The following is a 24236-nucleotide window of genomic DNA, read 5'->3' on the forward strand; positions in this document are numbered from 1 at the left end:
GAATGGCCAGTTGATGGGTGCCATCGTCACATGGGAAAAGAGTGTGTGTGTGTGTGTGTGTGTGTGTGTGTGTGCGCGCGCGCCCACCCGCTACGCACGGCCAGCTTCTCTCTCCTCCCCCCCACGTGAACCCAAATCCGACAGAACCCCGATCGTGACCGCCCGGGGGGCTCCAGGGACCTCCCATTCAACATTTCCCAAGGCAGCCAAGATGGATAACGTGTGAAAACGAAAGTTGAGGGGATGGGGGCGATGTTGGGTTAGTGTGCGGTTTTCCCCCCTAAAGTTTTGACACTAACCAGGATTGCCCCCCCCCCGCCCCTTCTCCGGCTCCAGTCTGCCGGACCGGGAGGCAGGAGGTTACATTTTTTGGTCTCCAGAGAGAGAGAAAAGAGCACAGGGATTGGGGGAGGAGGGGAAGAGGAGGCGTATGGGAGGGGGATCTGGCAAGGTTTGGCGTTGGGGGAATTCTATTGTCTCTGTCCAAAATTTGGGAAGCCATAGGAGGCCTCGGGCCCTCCCACCCGCTATTGTTACCTCGAAGATGTAGCAAACCTTGGGCTGGCTTTTTCCCCCGTCCCTCCTCTTGTTTAGAATCTTCCCCCACCCCCTCCTGTCCTCCTCCCCCCTCCCCTCCCTCTATTTTTGGGGGCTGGGGAACTGCGGTGACACCCTCTCCGAAGCAGGCTGGCAAGAGAGAGGAGGGGAAGCGGCTCCTGCGAAGAGTCCACCATTTCCATCAGGGGTGCAGAATGGGGTCTGTTTCTAACCAGCAGTTTGCAGGTTAAGTGAATTTTTTCCTATCCAATTCCCCCCCCCTTTGTAAAATGTAGGCCTTTCTCCCTCGCTTCTCTTTCGTCTTCTTTCACTTTTCCTTCACCTCTGTCCATCCTAGTTTGGCTAACAAAAATAACCATAATTATTCTGCGCCCACCAGATATTATTTCTGGTTTCTTCTAATATTGAACCTGCCCCTTTCGCGTTTAAAAGGCTTAGTCTTTCTCCCTCGGTTTTCTTACTTTTATGGTTTATTTCTGTGACTTTTTTGGGGAGGGAGGAGGGCGGTATATCCTCTTTACTTGGTTTGCCATGTGCTTTTTCTTTTTAGGAAAGGAGGGGGGGATGAAAGAGCTTGAAAACTTTTTTGGCCGTATTGGCAGCTTGGAGATTTTTTTTTTTTTAAAGAGAGGGATTTGAGGGGTTTTTTTTCTTTTTAAAAAAGGCGCACGTACAGATTTCCAAATGGTTTCGGGAGAACAACGTTGCCCTTTCTGGTTTGTATTGTTTTCCCCTTCAGTCTGCATTTTGCATTCGACTTCCTTCTTCAACAAGCCTTTCAAAACTTTTAGGAGAATTTCCAAATACACCAGGACAGGAGCATTATGGGGGTTTCTTCCTTCCTTCCTTCCATCCCCTAAAAATATCTACCGGCTTCGCTCTTCCCCCACTTCCTCTCCTCTTTTCTAATGTTGCAAAGTTCGGAAGGAAAATGCAACAAATACACTTTGGATAGATTTAATATGTTGCCACCTTATGGAATTTGGACCAGCGAAGGGAGTTGCCGATATTTCCGTTCCTCCACTCCTCTCCATTCCTCGTTTAGGGATTCCCCCCCCCCCGGGTCTACCATGCAGGGACGATGAAAAGGTGGGCCTTTCCCCTGCGCCCTATCCTCAAAAAAAAAAAAAAAAAAACCCACCAAGGGAGGATCCGAGGATGCCTCGGCTGGGCTGGGAATTCCAAGCTGCTCTCCGGGGGCAATCGCGGCATGGCGGGGCCGAAGGTGTTTTTTGGGCTGACCGAAAGACAAGCCTATTTCCCCCCACCAACCCACCCCGAGGGCGTCTCGTGGCTGGGCGCCCCCACCTCGCCCGCCGGCCGATAGGAAAGCCATCCAGGGGAGCAGCCTTCCCGGGACTCGCCTCGACTGATGAACCGCGTGTATGCTTCTAGGTGGCTGCGCCAAGGCGGGCGAGGAAGAGCCCAGCGGGGATTCGCCCAGGCCGGACGAAGACAGCCAACCCCTCTTGCATGGCGCCGGGATCTGTAAATGGTTCAACGTGCGGATGGGCTTCGGCTTCCTCTCCATGACCACCAAGGAAGGCGTCGCCCTCGAGTCCCCCGTGGACGTTTTCGTGCACCAGGTAAGCGGGGGGGGGGATCCATCCGGGAGGGGCGGAAGGAGCGGATCGGGAAGGTGGTGGAGGGGAGCGCGCTTCCTCCACAGGAGCTCCGGGAGACCGCTTGGGGCCTAAATAAACCCGGCCAGCGTGGGCCTTACGGGGCCGGGCGCAGCCTAGAGAAGAGTTGGGCGTCTTAGGCGCAAAGTTTGGGAATTGCGCCTTGGGGCGGATCGGCCAGAGAGCGTAAAAACAGCGCAAGGGCGGCCGAGCTCTGCCGCTTCCCACCTTCTGCTGATTATAGGAAGGAAGGGCTCTTGCTTTCTCCTTGGCCAAAAAAACCGAGCCTCGCTTGGTGCCTGCGCGGATTTCAACTTCCACGCGCGGTTTTGCTTTGAGGTCCATGTGTGGGCCTTTTTTTCTCAGTTCTGCCCGGGCTTTTTTCCTCTCTGGAAGGCAGTTAAGGACCAGTTCTTGGGCTCTCCTTTGCTTTCCCGTCATGGTTTAGGGTTTAGGGTTTAAGGCTTAGGTTGCTGTAAAGCGATAGCGGCTTAATTTCAATTTTTTTTAAAATTTACCTTCTTCCCCCCCCCCCCCTCCAAATGGCCCGCTTGGGACTTTGCCTTTAGAAATGGGAAGGGGAGCCGGAAGAGCCGCGGCGTGGTCACTAATCACGATTGCAGGGATGGGGAAGGGAAGAAGCAGTTGCAAAAAAAAATCCTCACAGGGAACTATAGAGTGTAAAATCTTCCTTTGGCAAACCAATAGGAAAAAAAACATAGGAAGAAAAGGCTTTGTTCGCCTTTATTTCCCTGGGTTAGAAAGACACAAGAAAGAAGGTTCCATGTGGCAGCACAGAAGGAAGGTGTCATAACTAAATACACAATAATTAAATAACTTAGCTTGTTAACTTGTTAGCATGCTATATTTGCTTTAGCATGGCAATTCAAGCTGCATTAGGGTTGGCTTGTACCACATCCTATGTCCCAAATCATGGTTTAAAAAAAAAACAAATGCTGTGTTCACACAATCCACTAAGCTAAAAGCAAACAAACTGGGTTTATGTAGCGTTGCTTTACATGCTCTCCAAAACAGAATTGATGAAGCTGCCAGCATCCTGCCTAAAGTAACTAAGCATGGGACCTAAAAGTGGGTAGAGGACTACTGGTCCTCCAAATGTTACTGGATTGAGCCTCCCAGGAGCCCCAGCCAGCATGATGGGGGAATGCTGGGAATTGTAGTTCAGCATCTAGAAGGCAATCCTTTCCTTACTTGTGAAAGGACAAAGCACAGTGTTATAATAATACATTTTAGTAAGAAAGGCCTTGCTGGTACCATATTTCTTGGCTTGCAATCATCCAGTAGGCATAACAGTTCCTATACCACTGATGTCAGGATGATCTGTCTCTGATTAATAGATGGTCGATATGCTTCCAAATGTTGCTTGAAGCCATTGCAGTGTAGTCTATTCCACTATTTGGGAGCAACTGCTTTCCAGTTGTGTGTGTGGTGCACCCTGTACATATCTAAGATTCAGGTGGTTTTGTAATTTTGATATCAAGTACCGGTAAGACAGTACATTTTTGGGGGTAAAAGCTTAATCAACATTATCAAGCAGAATACTCTTGGGTACTGTGTTACCATCTTCTAAATTTTGAGAATTCAGGGAAGGGCTGCCCTAAGGGATTATTTAAAACCAGTTAACCAAAACTAAGCTGGTCTTTAATTAGAACCTGCAAGGTTGTTATATTAATATAATTTTATTAAGGACTTCCAGAGAAAACTGACCCAAAATGGGTGTCATATGAATTGTACAAAGGAAATTGAGTGTCAATAGGTACAGGATTTTTTGTTTTACAACAGAAGTGTAACAAAATTGTGGATTTAAAGCCAGAAGTTGCAATGAGGAGAATTTCACAGATGATTTTTAAGGATAAGGGAATTTCATGGAAGACGGGCATAGCTGATTAGGATCCATTTCAAGTTGATCACATTCCCTGCTTAGGTTTTTGGTATCACCAAGATGGTTTTAAGGTATCAGAACTTCCTGTTCAAAGATAGTCTTCTAGATCCTTGTAGGAATGGCACACAATATACTATGCCCATGAGTGTCAGAGGAGTTGGCCACAGCTGGGGAATGGAGAGGAGATAGGTAAATGTTATTAAATGAGTGAAATAAATATTTGTGTCCCATAGGTGAGGAAAGAGAAATTTACATTAACAAAATTCCTTCATGTGGAATTTGAAACACAGGTACTTTTGTTTTCTTTACCCAAAGTTCATATCAGCTGACAATAAAATGGCTGCATTTTATATTTCACCCCTAAAGGGAGGGAACATTGTTTCCTTGCCCCAGCTGCAGCCCAAATCTTTATAAGTATGGTACTTAATAGAGCTTTCTCAGATGATGCTAGCTTTGAATACAGTGGGTCTCCGTATTTCTATACTGTAAGCCTATCCTCTTTTTTCCACATTTTAACGGTGACTAACTGGTTTTTTTTTAAGTCTCAAAATCAAGCTTCCTATTTTCTCATTCCTGTTTTTCAAACCCCCCTCCCCATTCAGCCTAATGAATAATCCTAGTGAACTCAAAAACTTGCTCATTATTTTGGCTGATCTCTGTTAAGAGCTATCAACCAGCTGTGGGTTTTACTTTTTCTCTAAATGTACCACATCTTCCTTTGCTTCTTGAAGGTAAATAATAATTTGAAAAGTAGCACCTTTTGAATTAATTTCCTTGCAAGGATAGGATAGCCACATTCCTCATTAGACAGTTTTCTTCACTTTAATCATGTTTGTTCTTACCAGATCAGATAAAATACTGCCCCGGTTTCTGACTAGTACTTATTTTCTTTGGGGCCATGCCATTCTTGATGGTATTATGCTATCATCCACATGAAACCTCTTGTTGTTTACAGAGGAAAGATAAGCAAAAAGAAGTTCTGATTGTAGATGGCCTTGTTTATGCAGGTTAAGAAACTGTGGTACAACACCAGTTCTGTAATGGTAGATTTGAATTTAGTGGTACAAGGTCCAAAATTATAATAAAAGTGTATGTATACTCCTTCTGATTCAGATGGTGAACTGAATGTTAAGATTTGACCATGAGTAACCTTTTTGAAACAAAACAGTTGTTTAGAAGAAAGCCACATTTAAGACAAGAAAATGATTACACTGTAACAGCTAATTGGAAGAAGCTTCAAGGTTATCTTTGCTTGGAAACACCTTTCCTGGTCTTAATTTACTTGAGCAGTACTGAAGGGTGTATAATGCAATTTTGGGTAGAGATACAGCCTTTGTGCAACAATCCTCAAATATACAGACTCAGAAAAAAAAGCTCATTAATTTTACTGATGATAATAGTTAGGTGGCCAAACAAGATTATTCAGAAGAGGTATAGATGTTGACTTAGAAGCAAACCACTGTCCTCAATAGATTGGAATCCATAGCAATGCTGTAATCTTACACTTATTTTCCTTGCTAAGTTGAAAGCACTTTGCTTTGAGGAATGCATACAGGAGTGCATTTTCAATGGTGCTAGTTCATATGGTTAAATGCAGACTGTCCTTTTTGGGAGGGGAAACACAGAAATGATAAGTTTTGGGTTTGATAAAGCTGTGGGGTTTTGAATGTAAGCTTGTGTGTGTAAAATATTTCATGATTCACATTTGCTGGCTTTTTTCATATGAGTTGTATTTTATAATGTCAATTCATTATGTAACAAGAAAGGTAGATGGAAACTCTAAACCACTTATTTTCAATTCTTAGATTAAGTTGGTTGACTCATGTAGAATTCATACATACAGACACATAGACACATATTAACACCCACAGCTGCTTTGGATAATTCTTCGGAATTTTCATGAAGTTTCATTCACATCCAGGCACAGGATAAATCTACAAAATGAATGGATGCAACTCCTGATTTCTGTATTTTATTTACCCTCACCTCTTCTCTGGGAATGATTTCCCCAGGTAAAGGCCTATATGAGTTGATGGAAAAGCCTGAAGGAAATAAACCTGGAATGCTGACTTCCCTGTTTTCTTTGGAGAGAGATGCATGGAGAGCCATTGGCTTTGTTTTAATCACCTTGTTTGTTGCATGGAATGTGGCTGAAATTTAGAGTTTTGGGAGATCTTTGAAATCCATCCCCATCACTTGGAAGGCAAAACAAAACATTTTGAATTGATTTTGCATCTGATTTCAAGCACTAATAATAGTCTGGTACAAAAAAACCCCTGAAGGATTCTGGATATTTTTGTAATGATTTTGCTATACCCCCACCTATTCTAGAAAAATGAATACAACTGTTTGAAATATGCATGTTTGGGGCACAGGAGGGCAAGGAAATCCTTAACATCAAGCTACTATTTCCTTTTTAAGGTTGACTTTAATCTGCAAAACTTCAAGCTGAATGTTTTTTTTAAACTTTTAAACTTTTTCCTTTCCCTATTTTGTTGTTGTTGTTGTAAGAATTGCCTGGAAGAATTCTGGAGATCTTAAAAGCATAATATCCTATTGTACCTTTTTTGTTGGCCCTAATAAAGGAATGGCCCAGCTGTAGATTCTGATTCTTCTTAAATCAACCCTCTTCCTTGTTTCTGTATTCTTTAATATCCAGACATGCTTTTGTAGCCACAGTTTCAGGATACTGTGTTCTATTGTGCTCTCAAAATCTTGGGGAGCTTCTTAGGACTGTGCTACACATTCTTTTATTTAAGTGCCTAGTATTTTACATTTCACAAATTTGTGGCATAATGATTATAAGGACAGGTAGACTCAGGTGATACATCTGATGAATGCTGATTAGAAGAGTTCAGATATAAGGGACCAGCCTTTCCTTCAGATGAAGAGTCACAGTCTTAGGTCCCTGGGCCACAAAAGGTCTTTAAAAAGCTTTGAATGTTTCTCCCCCAAAACGGACTACCAAATTTTAGTGTGACAGAAGGGAAAATCATGAACTATGTGTGCGGGGGTACTATTTAACATTTGACCTGCTTACTTTTAGGAAGGCTGCCTCTAGCATATTATTGTACATATCATTATCAAAATCAGTCATAGCATTTGCCAAAAACCAACTATGACTATTGGCCAAGAGAAGTTGCATCCCTTGAGGTATGAAAAAAATCTAAAGGGTTTTTTTTGTGTTTGGTGGCAGGTGCTGTGGGATAGGCAGTTAAAAACAAAGGAAATTGCTTTATTTCCCCCTCAAGTTGACAAAATTACACATCTCTACTTTAGGTGATGGAAAGTACCCAAATGGCTGAAGGATGCTGTGTTTAAGGTTTCCTGGAAAGTTGCAGCCGATCTAAACAATGTTGAACAAAGTATTTTATTATAAAGTGCCATTTGAATGTCACATTCATAACCCATACTTCTAGGATGATATATTTTCAATAATCCTGTAAGGAAACATAAGTTAGGTTATTATATCTCCATCATTACCAAGTGAGCTTCACAGTTGATCATGGATATTCTCAGCTTTAGAACAATAGAGTATTCCTAACACCAGTTTGTTTTTAAGCAATTTAGGGCACTAGGGAAGATGAAAATTACAGCAAAGCCTCATCCCAAAATCACCAGACTTTTTTTTTTTGACCTGGTCCAACAAATAAGTATCTCTTTACAGAGATTTCCGGATCCCTTGGCATTAATTCTATATCAAGATGCAGGAAAAAGCTTCTGAAAAAGGAGGTAGAAATAGCTGATGTTGGAGAGGATGAAATTGTCTTTGTTTCTGATGGGGAAATCCATAAAGACTTGAGAATAAGCGTTCTGTAGCTTGTTGGACTAGAGATTAATCTCGGGGAATCCACACTGGTGATTGATAGCATTGTCATTACTCTGTTGCTACATCGCTGACATGAGCAGGCTTCGGAAGGAAATGGTTGGAAACTGTTATGAACTGTAATTGTGGATATCCTGTACTGGTAGAAGAAAACATATAATTGATCAAAAGTGATTCCTTTTTCCTTAGCCAACCCAAGGAAATAATACAACTTCAACAATATTGGTTCTTGCTCTGTTTTCAGTTTGTGCTTTGGTTGAGAGCAAATGACCAAAAGCTGTTTCTTCTGAGGTTTTTTAAATATTACCATCTTGAATCTGGTCTTTGAGTGGTGGCAGCTCAAACTGATATACAGACATATATCAGTTTTCTCAAGTGCTATTCAACAATTGGAAATACAGAACTTTAGAGGGCATGTCATGCTAATCTTCCTCCAATTCCACTATGCTGATTTGGGGGGGGGAATGAGGCTGAGGTGCAATTATAGTTTTAATTATAATGCTTTTAAACCTAATTTTCATTAAAAAATAATACCCAAGCCAGGAGAAAATAAAACCCATAAAATCATATTTATTTGGTTTTATTAAAATCCATTAAAAGCTAATATACACGAAATCACAAAAAGTTAAAGCTGTAACATCATTCATGACAACACCAGCAGAACAAATCTAAAATATGACATAATGTAAGCTTAGTCAGCCAGGACAAGCAGGTAGGTCTAAAATTGATTCTGAAAGCTCAGCATCATTTTATGCAGATGTTTTCTGACAGAATGTCATAATTCAAACACCTATTTATGTGCATTATAACTTAAAATCATGGTATTCTACTGGATGGTATTAGTTTCCTAATCATAGTGATCTGCAGAAAGCACTGTAAACTCCCAAGACAAATTTATCAACTAGGCTACAAAAATCCAAATGACCATTAGATGGCAGCAAAGGAGAACATTCTATGCTGCCACCTATTGGTCATCTGAATTTTTTTAGAGCCCAGATATGGGAGTCTACTCCATATAATTAATTAGCTTTATTAAGGAATGGGGCAAGTAATGAATAGCAAAAGGGAGCTTTATATCTCTTTTCAGATTATCAATAGGTAACTTAAAGAGTGGAAGCAGAAGTTATTTCAGACATTACTGTAACTATGGCCTGTGATATTTGGTAGACTGAAGAATGGAGCCACTACATTGGAGCATTTATGTGTCCTTGGGATTGAGAAATTCCAGCTCATATAAATTCCTAAAGAGAATGATATCGAAGTGCTTTGACCTCTAAACTGTTGTGTCAAATGCATTTTAATATGTCACTATTTTATTTTTGTTGTTTCCCAAATTGTTTGCTCATTGCATGGCATGTAGAAAGGCATTGATGGGCCAGAAATGGAAACTGGACATGAGTTAACAGATGACCACACAGGAAAAGAACATAAATCTGGCTTCTTTATCTATGCACTGTGTCTTAAAAAACAACAACACAGATGGGGAATTTCTTTAATTGCATGAGGGTCAGAGATAACCCTCTTCTGGTCATTTACATATGTGAATGATAACCCACAGGAAGTAACTGTGGAAGAAAGAAGGGAATTGGCCTCTTTAGATCTATTAAATCACTTTATTACAGGAACCAGCTTTGAATAGCCTGTCCCAGCAGGGGGTTAGTTTCCATCTCTCTTCCCCCCCTTCTCTCTCTCTGACCATCCGCTCTCATTTGACTCATCTGATAACAAAGCAATCAAAAATTTCAGCAAAATGGAGAACAGATTGACTTGTCTTCTGTTTCCTCACCTGGCTTTGCAATTGGAACAGATAACATCCAATGGTCATGTATGTGACAGGCCCGCTTTTAGATCATCATCAGAGCTTCCATTATGCTGTTGGCAGCCATTTTGCTTGGTTGTGGTTTGCATTCCTGCTAAATCTGGCTTACTTGGTGTTTGGTTAACAGTTAATGAAGTATTGAGTTGTTTTAGAGTTTCTGTTTTGGGGAAAATATTTTTTGCTTGCATATTTTTTTGCTGGTCAGTGGATCCATGAGACTCGGCGAGCAAAGAGATAACAGCCTCAGGCAATGATTTCCTCCTTCCCCCAGCGCCTAATTCAAGCAATTAGCAATGTGTGTGTGGAATTTCTCTATCCTCCCCTGTAAGTGGAAAGGCCCTGTTATTGCACTGAAGAAATTGATCTGAGTCGGGTGTGCCTGTTTGCTCTCCAACTTAGTAGTTCTAATCAAGAAAAAAATTTTCTGCTCATTCCTCTTGTGAATTGAGAAATGTATGAAAATAATTCAGGTTTCCCTTTTTCTTTTATTAGTTAATGTACAATATATTTAGATTGGGAACCACTCAATCCCCAAAACTGGTAACACAGAGGAAACCCTCCTGCCTGTATGAATCAGCTTTTGCGCATTCATTTTGACAGCACTAAACCAACCAGGTGGGACAAGTATAGTTTGGATTTTGGATTTGGATTTTATTAAACATTTATATGCCGCCCTTTTCCCTGAGGGGACTCAGGGCGGCTTACAACAATGGAGGGAAGGGAGTGCAAGACAAGACTTAAAAAGAAAAAGAAACGTGAATAAAAGAAATTAACCATAAAAACACAACATTCACTCAACATTCGGGCGGGGTGAGAGTAATCCTATCCCCAGGCCTGACGGGATAGCCAGATCTTGAGGGCTGTGCAGAAGGCCTGGACTGTGGTGAGGGTACGGATCTCCACGGGGAGGTTGTTCCATAGTGTCGGAGCTGCAACTGAGAAGGCTCTCCTCCGCGTAGTCGCCAGTCGGCACTGACTGGCGGATGGAATTCGGAGGAGGCCTACTCTGTGCGATCTGATGGGACGCAGGGAGGTAATTGGCAGGAGGCGGTCTCTCAGATAGCCAGATCCACTACCATGGAGCGCTTTATAGGTGGTAAGTAAAACCTTGAAGTGCACCCGACGATCGACAGGTAGCCAGCACAGCTCACGGAGGATCGGTGTTATATGGGCGAACCGTGGTGCGCCCATGATCACTCGCGCGGCCGCGTTCTGAACTAGCTGAAGTCGTCGGATGCTCTTCAAGGGCAGCCCCATGTAGAGCACATTGCAGTATTCCAGCCTAGAGATCACAAGGGCTCGAGTGACTGTTGTGAGAGCCTCCCGGTTCAGGTAGGGCCGCAACTGGCGCACCAGGCGAACCTGGGCAAATGCCCCCCTGGTCACAGCCGACAAATGGTGGTCAAAACTCAGCTGTGGATCCAGGAGGACTCCCAAGTTGCGGACCCTGTCTGAGGGGTATAAATTTTGTCCCCCCAGCCTGATTGATGGAACGCTGGCCGAATTTTTGGGAGGAAAACACAACAGCCACTCGGTCTTTTCCGGGTTGAGCACCAGTTTGTTAGCTCTCATCCAGTCTTTAACAGCCTCAAGGCCCCGGTTCATCACGTCCACCGCTTCATTGAGTTGGCACGGGGCGGACAGATACAACTGCGTATCGTCCGCATATTGGTGGTACTTAATCCCGTGCCTCCGAATGATCTCGCCCAGCGGTTTCATGTATATGTTAAATAGCAGGGGGGACAGAACCGAGCCCTGCGGCACCCCATAGGTTAGGGGCCTCGGGGACGATCTCTCCCTCCCCACCAACACCGACTGCGACCTGTCCGAGAGGTAGGAGGAGAACCACTGTAAAACAGTGCCACCCACCCCCACCTCCCGCAGTCGTCGCAGAAGGATACCATGGTCGATGGTATCGAAAGCCGCTGAGAGGTCAAGGAGAACCAGGATGGACGCGTGGCCTCCATCTCTGGCTCTCCAGAGATCATCGGTCAATGCGACCAAAGCGGTTTCAGTGCTGTAACCGGGCCTGAAGCCAGACTGGAAGGGGTCAAGATAGTTAGCTTCCTCCAAGGTACGCTGAAGCTGTAAGGCCACCACCTTCTCAATAACCTTCCCCACAAAGGGGAGGTTGGAGACTGGACGATAGTTATTAAGAACTGCTGGATCCAAAGACGGTTTCTTCAGGAGGGGCCTCACCACCGCCGCCTTAAGCGCGGTGGGGAGGTGTCCCTCCCGAAGAGAGGCGGTAACAACCGCCTGGATCCAGCCTCGTGTCACCTCTCTGCTGTTGGCAGTCAGCCAAGAGGGACACGGGTCCAGTATGCAGGTGGAGGAACTCACAGCTCGCATAGCCTTGTCCACAATAAAGTATAGTTAATTTCGCATAGCCTGTCCAACTTTCACATTTCAGTCAAGTAAGGACAGTTATCTCCTTTAGCTTGTCTTGAGGTCTCCCTTCTTCCAACTGTAGTCAGACCTCAAAATTTGCAAGATTCAAGATTGTTTATTAGCATTACGAAACCGGGATGAACATTATGCAGGAACTTAATTCTGCTTTACTCAAAATGTCAGGCTAAACCATTACGTAAAATTTTTGTTGGCTGAGTGTGTGAATCTAGTTATTGTTTGTTCAACATACCACAGTTAAATAAACTTAAATGTATATATCATCTTTTCTTGAGCTCAAGGAAGCTTATATGCCCTTTATACAATCCCCAGAACAACAATCATGTGAGGTAGGTTGGGCTGAATGAGAGTGATTGGCCCAATTAATTTCTGTGGCTGAGAATAGACTTGTGCCCACGTTTCCCCTATCCTAGTCCAGCAACTGCTACACACTGGTGCCTGAATGCATACAATCTCACCTCACACAAACAATACGTTGGGTGAAAAAAAATCAGGAGAACTATCCCTCCTTCCCAAAATAACAGTCCTTTAAGGACTAAGAATGAGTAGTACATATGCAGTATGGAATAATGTTTGGGAAGGAAATGGGGAATTGGAAAGAGTTGGAGGCAAGGGGAAGTGAGAGGAAAAGCCCTGTTCTACAGCATTTTAACTTCAATCTAGCAGCCCAGAGATAATCCCCCTATACCACCTTTAAAGCTTCATAACAATACTGTGAAATGTTAGGGTAAGTTATGGTCCTTTTGATGACTCAAGGACAAGCTTCACCCATCGCTATTATTTTTGTTACCAGATTCAGCCCCTTTTTTATGATACTCATGATAACACTAAGCCATAAACTAAATAAAGTAGTCAGAAGACACTAGCCCCATCCTGTGAAAACCTAGCCATGGTTACAGTTTTAAATAGTTGGTATGCTGTGTGAATTTTAACAGTAGAGACTTCAAATTCAAATCACCATGGAACTCATTTAAGATTTCAACTCAATTGTCTCTGGTCCAAATTCCTGAGTTTAAAACTTTAATCTCCTACCCCTTATGGAACTTTTTGGTAAGTTCTGGTTGATTGGTGTTGTAGTCCAGCACCTCCAAATGATGGCAAACTGGACAGGGCTGCTTTAATAATTAGGGTCCACCATTCTAGGACTTCTTAAAGGATGACTGAGACACCCACAAGTTAAATGTCTTGCATTAGGAATGAAGCTACACATCAGATGAAAAAGAGGCAGTCAATAGGAGAGAAAGGTCTTCTTTGCTGGCCAGCATTTGCCTCCAGGGTGAATGTGCGCGCTCAGGTCTCTTAAGGGCAAATGGAGCCAGGCGGCACCTTTTCTTGAAAGGGCACTGCGGGGAGAAAATGCTGAGATAATCAGGCCATTGTCTGCAAGCCGCTTCTCTCTGGGACTGCTAAATTGAAAGGCCACCGTCTTACTTGGGAAGAATTCATTTGAGGATGGATTTGCCTTGGAGACATTCTGTTGCTTGGGGTCCCCCCCCCTTCTTTTCTTGTTCTGGAGCTGCTTCCAATTCAAAAGAGCAGACATTTGACCAATCCTACAGAAACCCAAAAATCAGAAATGGATTGTTGGTAGATGCCACAGAATTCAATGTTAAGAAACCTAGTTTTGTTGTTTAAATGAATAGGGGAGATCTAAAAATGCAGTCTTCTCATTCAGCCCTGTCAAAATCGATGTCCTTCTTTTAGCTGGGGATGATTGGAGTTGCAGTTCCATCTGGACAGTCCCAAGTTATCCTAAAGGAGGATCGTTATTAATTTCTCAAGAACGATTCTTGCTTTCTTTAAGTCTTCATTCTTTTTCATTCAGCTAGGATGAAGCAGGGATATGCAGAAAGTAATTTGGGAAGTGTAGGTGAGTGCTCGGATCCTGGCTAAAATTGGTGGGGAGAACACTTGAAAAAATAGCTGAGAGCACTGTGCTGAATTAAGGTACTGTTGTGGTTACTTTGAAAGCCAGACACACAAGTAAAGAGTTTGGAAGTAGGCCTAGTCAATCTGATCCAGTCACCTTCTCCCATCAGAATGTCCAGATCTATAGACTTCATCTTCCAGAATGCTCAGTAATGGTCAAGCAGTTTGGAGAATTCTGGGAGTTGAAGTCATGTACCTCAAGTTATTAGAATTTTACAACATAATCTCATATTATGCCGCTTGAAAACCTCTAGGAAGCAAATATTTCGAGCTCAATAGTTATTTCATGTTGAACTATTCTAACTTGCTAATAATGCTAGGCTGAAATCTACAGTATCTTTGTCTTTTTGTTCAGATTGGGAAACAATAATCCAAAAGATAAATAAAATAATATACACACCTAAAACACAATAAAAATCTACACATATTTAAAAATGCTTCTTACCCAGACCTTCCCAGAGGAGAAATGGAAGCATTATTAAAGCTGGGCAGATTCCTATGCTGATTCTTCTGAAATATTTTGCTGCTATGTATACAATTGTTAACTTACAGTCTGTTGGACTCCATGCATTTATAGCATATCCTAGGGACGCGATGGCTCAGTGGTTAAGACGCTGAGCATGTCAATCAGAAAGATCGGCAGTTCGGCGGTTTGAATTCCTAGTGCCAAGTAATGAGGTGAGTTCCTATTACCTGTCCCAACTTCTGCCAACCTAGCAGTTCAAAAGCACGTAAAAATGCAAGTAGAAAAATAGGAACCACCTTTATTGGGAAGGTAACAGTGTTCCGTGTGCCTTCAGCATTTAGTCATGCTGGCCACATGACCACGGAGAGGTCTTCGGACAGCACTGGCTCTTTGGCTTTGAAACGGAGATAAGCATCGCCCCCTATAGTTGGGAACAACTAGCACATATGTGCGAGGGGAACCTTTACCTTTTTAAATAGAACTATCTTTGAATGAAACTTGTGTACAGCAAATCACAGCTGTCAAAATCTGGATTGGCATTTTTCAGATGTGAGCATGTTACACAAATTTTAAAAGGAATTCTTTGGCTGCTTATTAGTTCTAAACCTGGTTAAACCCCCTAAAATGGTTCAGGAGCCAGTCCTAACATATTGTGCTCTTGCTTTGAGATCCTTGCTGAAAGCCTTCAGTCATTTCAAAGAGGAGGAAAGGTGCGGTAGAATCTTTTAAAACCAATTATTCGCTTTGAACTATCATTCCTACTGCAACTTCTAGCCTTAACTATCATATAAGTGTACATGATGCCTCATGGTGGAATTATGCATAATTGAAAATAGTGATAAACAAATATAAATGGCTGGTAAATCTCTTTTATATTGGGATTTGTGATTATATAAAGGTACACTGTTATCAAATAGATAATCAAGAATGTAAGGGAATCAGGTTCATTGGGAAAAAATAATACTAATTGTAATTGAATATATATTGTACAATGAAAGTGAGGTACTTAGTTATACTAGATGAAAAATTTGTGATTGTAAATGCTATTTGAGAATATGGATGCAAAAACATTTGTAACCAAATAACATGCTGTGTGTGATGATGATTTTTTTTGTGTATATGTTGTTTGTTTAATAAAAATTTCTTGAAAAAAAAAAGACCCCCCCCCTCCAAAAAAAAGTATACATGACGCCTCTGAAACATGGAGCAGTAACTGTACTCTCCTTGAACCAAATCATGGACTATTCAGATTTTTCCATCACAAAGATTTCCCATAACTAAAACCACTGGTGGATATTATTTAATAATGAGACAAGAGCCACATCTCTATCTGATCTGATCCTTTGGTGCACATGGTGTACATTCCATCTGTGAAAAACTTGATTTAATAGAAAATAGTATTTGTAGTTGAGCTTGTTTTGAGTAAACCGTGCTCCCTTCTAGCACTGATGATGTTACTAAGTTGGGTAATGAAATGTCTGCAAGAACCAAACTTTTCAGAGTACCAGGGACCTCACAAAGCTTGAACTTAGCTTAGGCTGCTACTGTATATTTAATGAAGCATACTTCTATGCAGGGTGGATTTTAATTAAATCAAGTGGATTTAAATCATGATTTAAATCACTAGTAAAAAAAAATCACTGGGTTTACATCTGGAGGGTGTGAGTGCCTTAAATATTGTTGGGAAGGGCAGGTTTCTAGATACCTGTCATTTCCCCAACCATGGGGTGGAAAGATGAGATAGAGATGGCTGTAGACCTATTGACACAAGTCTTAAAACTTATGGCCTTGGAACTGAAGAACTAGTACAGTCTAGATGATAACGTACAATTAAGCTTTGGTTTTGTGAAATGGGCTTGTTTACTGGAAAAATACCATTTTATTTTTGAATTGTGACACAATGGTATGTCTTTTGTGGCTATGGTGATATCCCCTGGCTTTGATAGCCCAGCCTCTTAAATGAGGCTGGCATAGTTTGTATAACATGATTCATTTACTAAGCACAGTTATTTGGATTGCACATTGCATTAAAATGGAATATGGTTGAATCTATGTTTCCGTAATAGCTTGTTAGAATTTTAAAATAAAGAGAAATGATAGAACAAAGGCAGATTAAGATCTGAGTGATTATTCTACATAAAATCGTATTTTGAGAAACATGCTTTGGGTGATGAAAGTTAAATATCAGATCCAATGTTCTCTGAGCAATTCTAATTTGAGCCTTTCACTGAAAGTCTGTGAAAGGATGGCTCTAAAAGTTAATAAATTGTATAGAACTATGACTTGTTTTCAGCTTATTTTCGAAAATCAAATCCAAACTAATCACATTATACTTTAACCTGAGATAAGAACTGAACTATTGCCATCTTTCTGATCATTTTAAGTGTGAGTAAATTATATATGTAGTAGAATGTTAGTAGCACATATGGTGCATTGGGCATTTCAAAGATCGAATTACAAATTTCATTTAATTGATTGATTTAAAGTTTGGGCTTGCTGATTAAATAAGTTTGTTGTAGAAATGCCTACTATATAGTACTATGTAAAAGTAAAAATTATATCTTGTTCTACTATGCTAAAAAGAGTTGGGAGTCAATGTCTCCCCCGCTTTCCCCTGTACCTTCCTCTCTTCCCTTTTCCTGCCTCTACTTTTCCACTATTTTCATTTTTCCTTTGTATTTTATAATATAATTAACTACTGAAATTCTTGGGGGGGGAGAATGAGAGCTATAGAAATTTAAAAAAACAAACAAACAGGCGTTTCTTAGAACAATAAAACTTTATTCCTGTTCAGTAATATATTTGATAGGGAAAGAGGGAGACTGAGACTCACCATTCAGGAATATAAATTACATTTTTGGTATAACATTTGTATGCATGATTTATTCTGGATTCTGATTCATGGTCCATTTCTATGAATTTAAAGAATATATAAAAAGAGATGCTGTTTTCCTCTGTCTACTGAAAGAGCCAAAATCATTTCATGCCAGACTAGCTAGAATAAAAATAAAGATATTGCATTTTTGCTCCTATTGAGTAAAATGAATCCCACCTTAGAAAGGGTGATAGAGGAAATGCAGTGAAAAATGCTCAGTCCAAATTACAAACAAATTAAATTTGGCACTCTGCCCACCCTTGATATTCCTAATAGGAAACTGTTGAGAAAAGGCAAAAAAATTCACCATTAAATCAAGAATGTGTCTTATGGTTTCACCCCTGTGTTACAATAGAACTGGTACATACTAGCTGGCCTAGGAATTAGCAGCCCATCACTATCACTCATTGGTGACCTTAGGCCAAAACAATGACCTGGGCTGATAATTAATGGTTTTTAATCCATTTTCTGGCTATATACAATACATTAAACCATAAACAAAGTAAACAAGCTGAGTTTGCATATCAGGCCAAGCCATTAACAATGCAAAACCTGAAAACACCAATCAGATTTAACATTTGGACCTAGTTAAGTGTATAGTGTGAACACAACATTTTCAGAATGTAGTTACTTTCCTAAAAAGGAGGATCTATATGTAAATCCCCCCCTTCTGTATTTGCTCTAGTGTAGATGTGGGCATTTTGGACAAAGAACAATAGCAGAGCATTTAAGTAATCATTTAGGTAACCAGTGGGCAGCTATCTCTGAAAGCATCATCTTAGCCTCTTATTAAACATTATTTTTTCCAATAAAGTACCCTAGAGTCAGGCAGAACAGGGAACATGGCAGATAAAACAGCCAAGATTTGCAGGCAGATTTACTACCTGCTTGTAAGTTAGCCAGGCTAATTTTATAGGCAAGGAAGAAATTAGAATTGGGAATATAACCGAAATTTACATGACTGTTTGGCTTGCAATAGAGGTGTTTTGTGGGTGAAGACTGCATTTAACACTTATGTGTTGCTGAAGGACAACAGCAGACACTACCATTGTACAAAAGGAATTGATTTTTACTTGAGAATTTTTTAAGGAGAGTTTCATTGGCCATCTCCTCCTCTCTTCCCCATCAGCATAATTAGCTAAAATATATCTTGCTGCCTACACTGCAGCTGCCTGCTTTCAGTTAACAACCATCAGTGTGATTCCAAGGGATGCCCCAAAAAAACAAACAAACAAACCAAACCCACTCCAAGCTTGAGGGCTGGAAATGCCTAGCTCCCACCTGGGTGCATGTTGGTATGGTGGGGATAAGCATTCCCAGAATCCATGAATAAAGCTGGAGGTGACCATTTATATCCTTTGAAACGGGGGAGGAAAAGGAAGCTGCAGCGGCCACGTCTTGTAACTGCTTTTGGCTTGTTCACATTTCAGCAGGATTGTGATGGATTGCTTATTTACAATCTCCAGGGGCAAAATTTACGGTGAGAAGGTTTATTTCTGCGGTGACCACTTATACGTTTGCCATGATGGTAGAATATGGCATTTGGATGTTGTGTTTGTTTAGCCCTTGCTTTTAACAAAGGGAGCTCCACTGAGAATTCCTAGAGGCAGCAAAAGAGAACAATAAGGGTGGGCAGTCAATATCATTCCATTTGTTCAGATCGGAAAATGGCTGATGGGTGACTCTTTTTTCCCCAGTGTTTAACACCACTGTATGCTTTCCGCTTTGGGTGTTGGTCCTAACCCTCCCCTATACTTTTAGGGTACTGTCATCCAGGGCAATTGTAGCAGCACCTTGGGTGCATTGCATTTAAATGCAAATGTAAGTGTTGCAAATGCATCAGCATTGCTGGGTGAGAAAAAAATTTTATATTTATTTTATGTTTATAAAACTGGACTGAATCCTCACCATTTTTTTGCTGTGGTCGGAGAATCCTGTGATGGGTTCTTAAACAGGATGGCAGTTGTGCTGCTAATGGGGACAGATCTGTGAGGGCTCTGGATTCCTCTCCACTAAAGATTCAGGGCTTCAGGAATGTCCCCCTCCCCAACTCCCCATGTACAGAGACAACTTTTGTCTTCTCCTTCTTCTCCTTTTCTTTTTCCTTCTCCTTCCCCTTTCTTTCTTTCTTTTTTTGGGGAGGAGATGGCCTGGGAATTTTCCTGCTTTGTGTGTGGTGTGCCAGGATGAGGCACGTTGGGCCTCTTCCTTTCAGATGCAAGGGGGCTATTTGACTAATTCAATGGGGCTTCAGTTTGATTACCTATCTGATAACAGAGGAATTCGAACAATGTGTGTGTTTTGGGAAGGAGGGGGAAGGGCTTGGGATGTTCTGAAGACCACCAGCTTCTTTTGCAGGTCACTTCAAAAGACCCAGGGCAAGAGGGAGGGAGGGAGGGCCGGGGAGGGGGAAGGAGCCTTCCTTGCAATTTTCTCTCCCTTGTTCCCCAAGGGAAGACAAGATTGCTTTTGGGGTTGGGGGTGGGGAGGTTGACCAATCTCTCAAGCACTCCTCAAAATAAACAGCAGTATTTCACATTTCACTCGGCTAAGAGAGAGGCAGGCTGGTGGCGGATGAAGTTAACTCCCCCCAATTATCCCTGAACTCCTCCCAATTATCTATATTTATCAGAGATATGTTGGTGTCAGACCTCGATGTAAATTGGCTATTTGGGAGGGACTTTGTGAACAAGTCCCTCTGTAGAATCTCTACGTGGGTTTGAGCTGGATTATTGTTGCCTCTTTAACACATAAACGTTTGTCTCTTCCAATATTAACCCAGATTTAGATCACGGGGAGGGGGAGGGGTAGACCCAAACTGTGGAACCAGCAGCCAGTAGAACTTTTCTCAGTTGTGGGTCTCCCTGTTTTGAACACCCCCACCCCCCCAGGGAAAGTTTTGCCAGATCTCACATAACTAAAATGGAAGCAACGGGGCAGCTGACATGAGGAGGAAGCCAGTGCTCTGAGGTCACACACGAAAAACCCATTGAAAGCTCCATTTTGCTCCAAAACATTTTCAGATATTTCTGTTGTTTTTACAGGTGGTCCTTAACTTATGGCCACAGTTGAGCCCAAAATGTACGTTGCTAAGCAAGGCAGTTTTTAAGTGAGTTGTGCCCCATTTTATGACCTTTTTGCCACAGTGAAGCAAATCCCTGCAATTGTTAAGCAAATCATGCGGTCATTAAACAAATCTGCCTGTCCACATTGACTTTGCTTGTCCAAAGCCTGCTGGGAAGGTTATGAATGATTATCACATGATACCCCATCCCGGAACATCAGAACAGATTGTTGAGGACTACCTGTCATTGTCTGCCTGATGGTTTTATTCTTGATTTTTATATTGAATTGTTTTCGTTGCCAGTTATTTCTGAACATCCCTTTGCAGCCTTTTAGAAAGAAAAAGCACAGATCCTGATGGGTTTGACTTGTTTTATAAAAATACTTTGGGAAGATCTTGAGAAGCTTCTGAAGGTTTTCTGAGATGGAACATTCTTTGTAGTGGACAAGAGGAGTTAACTTAAAAATAGTACCAGCTTTGTTTCATTTTTCTAGATCTGTGTTTCTCAAGGGTGGCAACTTTTAAGATGTCTGGACTTCCACTCCCAAAATCCCCCAGTCAGTAATGTTGACTGGGGAACTGGGGGAGTTGCCAAGTTTTGGAGAGACATCATTCTGGATGGTAGGCATAATAAGTCAATGTGGGCAGGCAGATTCTCTTAATGACCACATGATTCACTTAACAGTCGTGGAAAAAGGTCACAAAATTGGGCATGATTCCCTTAACAGTCCTGCTTAGCAATGGAAATGTTGGTTTTAATTGAGGTTGTTAGTTGAGGACTACCTGTGGCTGCTTTGTGTAAGCATCCTATGCTAAGTTAAATTATTTGTCCTCCAGCAGAAGCTGGGCAGCTGTCACCTTCCATTGTAATGTGGTTTGTTTGGGGATGATAATATATGGAAATACAATTGATGTTTTGTACACCAAGATTTAAGATTTGGTAGGTTGTGTGAATCCAGCTTTTTGTAGAAATGGAAGTCAGTTTTGGCAGAAAGGCAGGGTAAATGACCTGCTAAAAAGGATTTACCAAGACAATACTCTCCTGGTATGCAATGCAGCTGTAATGGATGAAGAAAGTTTAGTCTTTAGCAGGCACTCTGTGGGAAACTTTCCCCCCTTGTCATTAAAAGCAAATTGATTTACATTGCAGGAGATGTGGGGCAATATGGAGAAGGCCAGACTACCGTTTTAAATGATTAGAGATTTATAGGTCTATTAAGCTTGTTGGAGAATTCACTAGCCGATTTGTTTTTGGCCACACTTGTGCACATGCATTCACACACATGAATGTATCTACCAAAATTGCTTAGCAACCAATTTGGTAGATGTACTATATATAAAAAAAAAACTAAAGAAGCATATGCATGAGATTATTAGGAGTCGGTATGAATATAGGGATGTGGTGGCTAGTGGCTAGGACACTGAGCTTGTCGATCACAAAGATCGGCGGTGCAAATCCCTAGCGCCTGGTAATGGAGTGAGCTCCCATTACTTGTCCCAGCTTCTGTCAACCTAGCACTTCGAAAGCATATAAAAATACAAGTAGAAAAATAGGAACCACCTTTGGTGGGAAGGTAACAGCATTCCATGCACCCTCGGCAATTAGTCATGCCGGCCACATGACCATAGAGACGTCTTTGGACAGCGTTGACTTTTTGGCTTTGAAATGGAGACGAACACTGCTCACTAGAGTCAGGAACAACTAGCACATATTGCGAGGGGAACCTTTACCTTTACAAATATAGTATATTATCTTCTTCACAGCCAGCAGATAAAACACCCAAACAGTGTGTGGTAATAGTATGCATGCAAGCCAAGCAACATTGATGTGTGAATGGTGTTGTTGTTTGCAGACAAAGGCATATCTGTTTTCTACCACAAAATATTACACAACATAATTTTTGACAGCTTTCCCCAAATTGGTACCCTTCCCATGCGTGGGTTGGAAATCGTGTTACCCTAATATACCTAGAAGGCACAAGTGTAGGAAAAACTTACTGTGCTAGTTAAAACAGTGAGAGTCATAATTATTTTTAACCTTGATTCAAAGGTTTTCTTATTTTCTTTGTGTTGGATGATGGGTCCCTCGCACTGTTATTTAATCAAAATTGTAAGGAGAGAGGTTTGCAGCATTCTTAGATGTGCCCCAAAATAATTGGGGCCACCTACCCACCTCTGTTTAAATGGGAGAGGGAGGGTTAAATGGCTCCATCAGGATGTCATACTGGAAAGAGTCTTGGAGGGGAATCAGGAAATGGAGTAGAGAATCCAAATCCTGAACCAAAACTGAAATATTTTGTACTGCAAAATATTTACAATACTAGATAGGATAAATGAGATAATAAATAGGGAGCCAAATTTAAATGTGATTACTCTTAGGCATCAAAAATATGCATTTGAGAGCCTGTTTTTCTGGTTTGATCCTGCATAGTTCCTAGCCCTTTCAGATGTGTTTCATCTGCAGTTCCTGGAATTCTTAAGCAGCTTTCCAAATATTGGGAATTCAGAGTGTGTCTATCTCCATATTAGCTGTGTGCCACTTATAATGGAGACCTCATCCCAAATAGATAGGTTCCAGGTGTGGTGAAGCAGCTGGGGCAACTGAACAGTCTGTTCCATTGGATTTGAAAATCGTTTAATTGAATCTTGCAGATTGACATCGAAGAGGGATTGTGCAGTGCCACCAGCACCAAGGGATAGAGTTGTCAATTTTTACCGAGATTATGAATATTCCAAGATTTAAAAGGTGTGGAAGCTTTACCTAGTTCATGCTTAGGCTCACATGTTCTTTATAGCAGGGGTCTCCACCCTTGGCAACTTTAAGACTTGTGGACTTCAACTCCTAGAATTCCTCAGCCAACCATGAGGAATTCTAGGAGTTGAAGTCCACAAGTCTTAAAGTTGCCAAGGGTGGAGACCCCTGCTTTATAGAGAGAGAGTCTTGCTTAAATAAACTGATTAGCTGATACACCAAGGTTAGTGGCCTGATAATAATTTCAAAAGCGTGAGTCACAAGGTTTGCTCTTTTCTTTTACAACATGTAAATAATGCCCCCCCCCCCAAACCACCACTCTTGAGTTAAAGCAAAACTCTCCAAACATGGCACAACTGTAAGACTTGTAGACTTCAGCTCCCAGAATTCCTCAGCCAATCATGAGGAAATCTGGGAGTAGAAGTGCACAAGTCTTAAAGTTGCCAAATTTGGAGATCCCTGAGTTAGAGCAAAGTGGAAGGCTCAGAACTATGCATGCCTAGGTATTTTTTGCGCACGCGCACACACACATTATGAAGAGCTAGCTGGAGAAGAGGTTGCTCAGCCCTTCCCTATTTATTCCCCCCACCCCCATTTCTCCTGCCTTCTTCCAGCTAGGAGTTGCAATTGTCCTATTATGGTCAGTGATCTCCCTGTCACGGGGAAAAGTGTTTTGCAGAATGGGTGATAGAAGAAAAGAGGAAAGCAGACTCTTTCCACACCTTCAGTTGAGACTAATCTCTATCCTGTTCTTGGCAAACTACACACAATAGCTGGGATTATGCAATATCCTACATGAGGCCAAGATGGAGTTGGTAGTTCGTGATATACACATGTCAAAACTGGCATACAACATCTTAAGTGTTGGCCCATTCAGTCTCTTTTTTTCTGAAAAGATTTTTTATTTTTTAACAGACATATAATCCAAAGTATACCATTACATCTTAACAAACATTTTTTTAAAGTACTCAATGATCTATTAAGAGACCTAAAAATATGGGTGCCTAATGAGG

The 24236-nt window shown here is 41.6% G+C and overlaps 1 protein-coding gene and 1 long non-coding RNA gene across 5 annotated transcripts in view; one reads left to right on the top strand and one right to left on the bottom strand.

The window, feature by feature from the left end:
- The first annotated feature begins 752 nt into the window (after nt 1–752).
- The window catches only part of LIN28A (lin-28 homolog A), a 39191-nt gene continuing 15707 nt past the window's right edge, over nt 753–24236 (top strand). Inside the window, exons 1-2 of the mRNA XM_032227205.1 lie at nt 753–783; nt 1954–2144. Coding sequence (XP_032083096.1) covers nt 753–783; nt 1954–2144 — 222 coding nt within the window. The remainder of the gene's footprint in view (nt 784–1953; nt 2145–24236) is intronic.
- LOC116515271 overlaps nt 3897–24236 on the bottom strand; it is a 38986-nt gene continuing 18646 nt past the window's right edge. Inside the window, exon 3 of one of the 4 annotated variants that reach the window (XR_004256228.1) lies at nt 3897–4250. This is a non-coding gene — a long non-coding RNA (uncharacterized LOC116515271). The other 3 variants (XR_004256227.1, XR_004256229.1, XR_004256230.1) reach the window with 3 other exon arrangements.

Source organism: Thamnophis elegans, chromosome 12 (genome assembly GCF_009769535.1).
Source record: "Thamnophis elegans isolate rThaEle1 chromosome 12, rThaEle1.pri, whole genome shotgun sequence".
Classification (NCBI taxonomy): domain Eukaryota; kingdom Metazoa; phylum Chordata; class Lepidosauria; order Squamata; family Colubridae; genus Thamnophis; species Thamnophis elegans.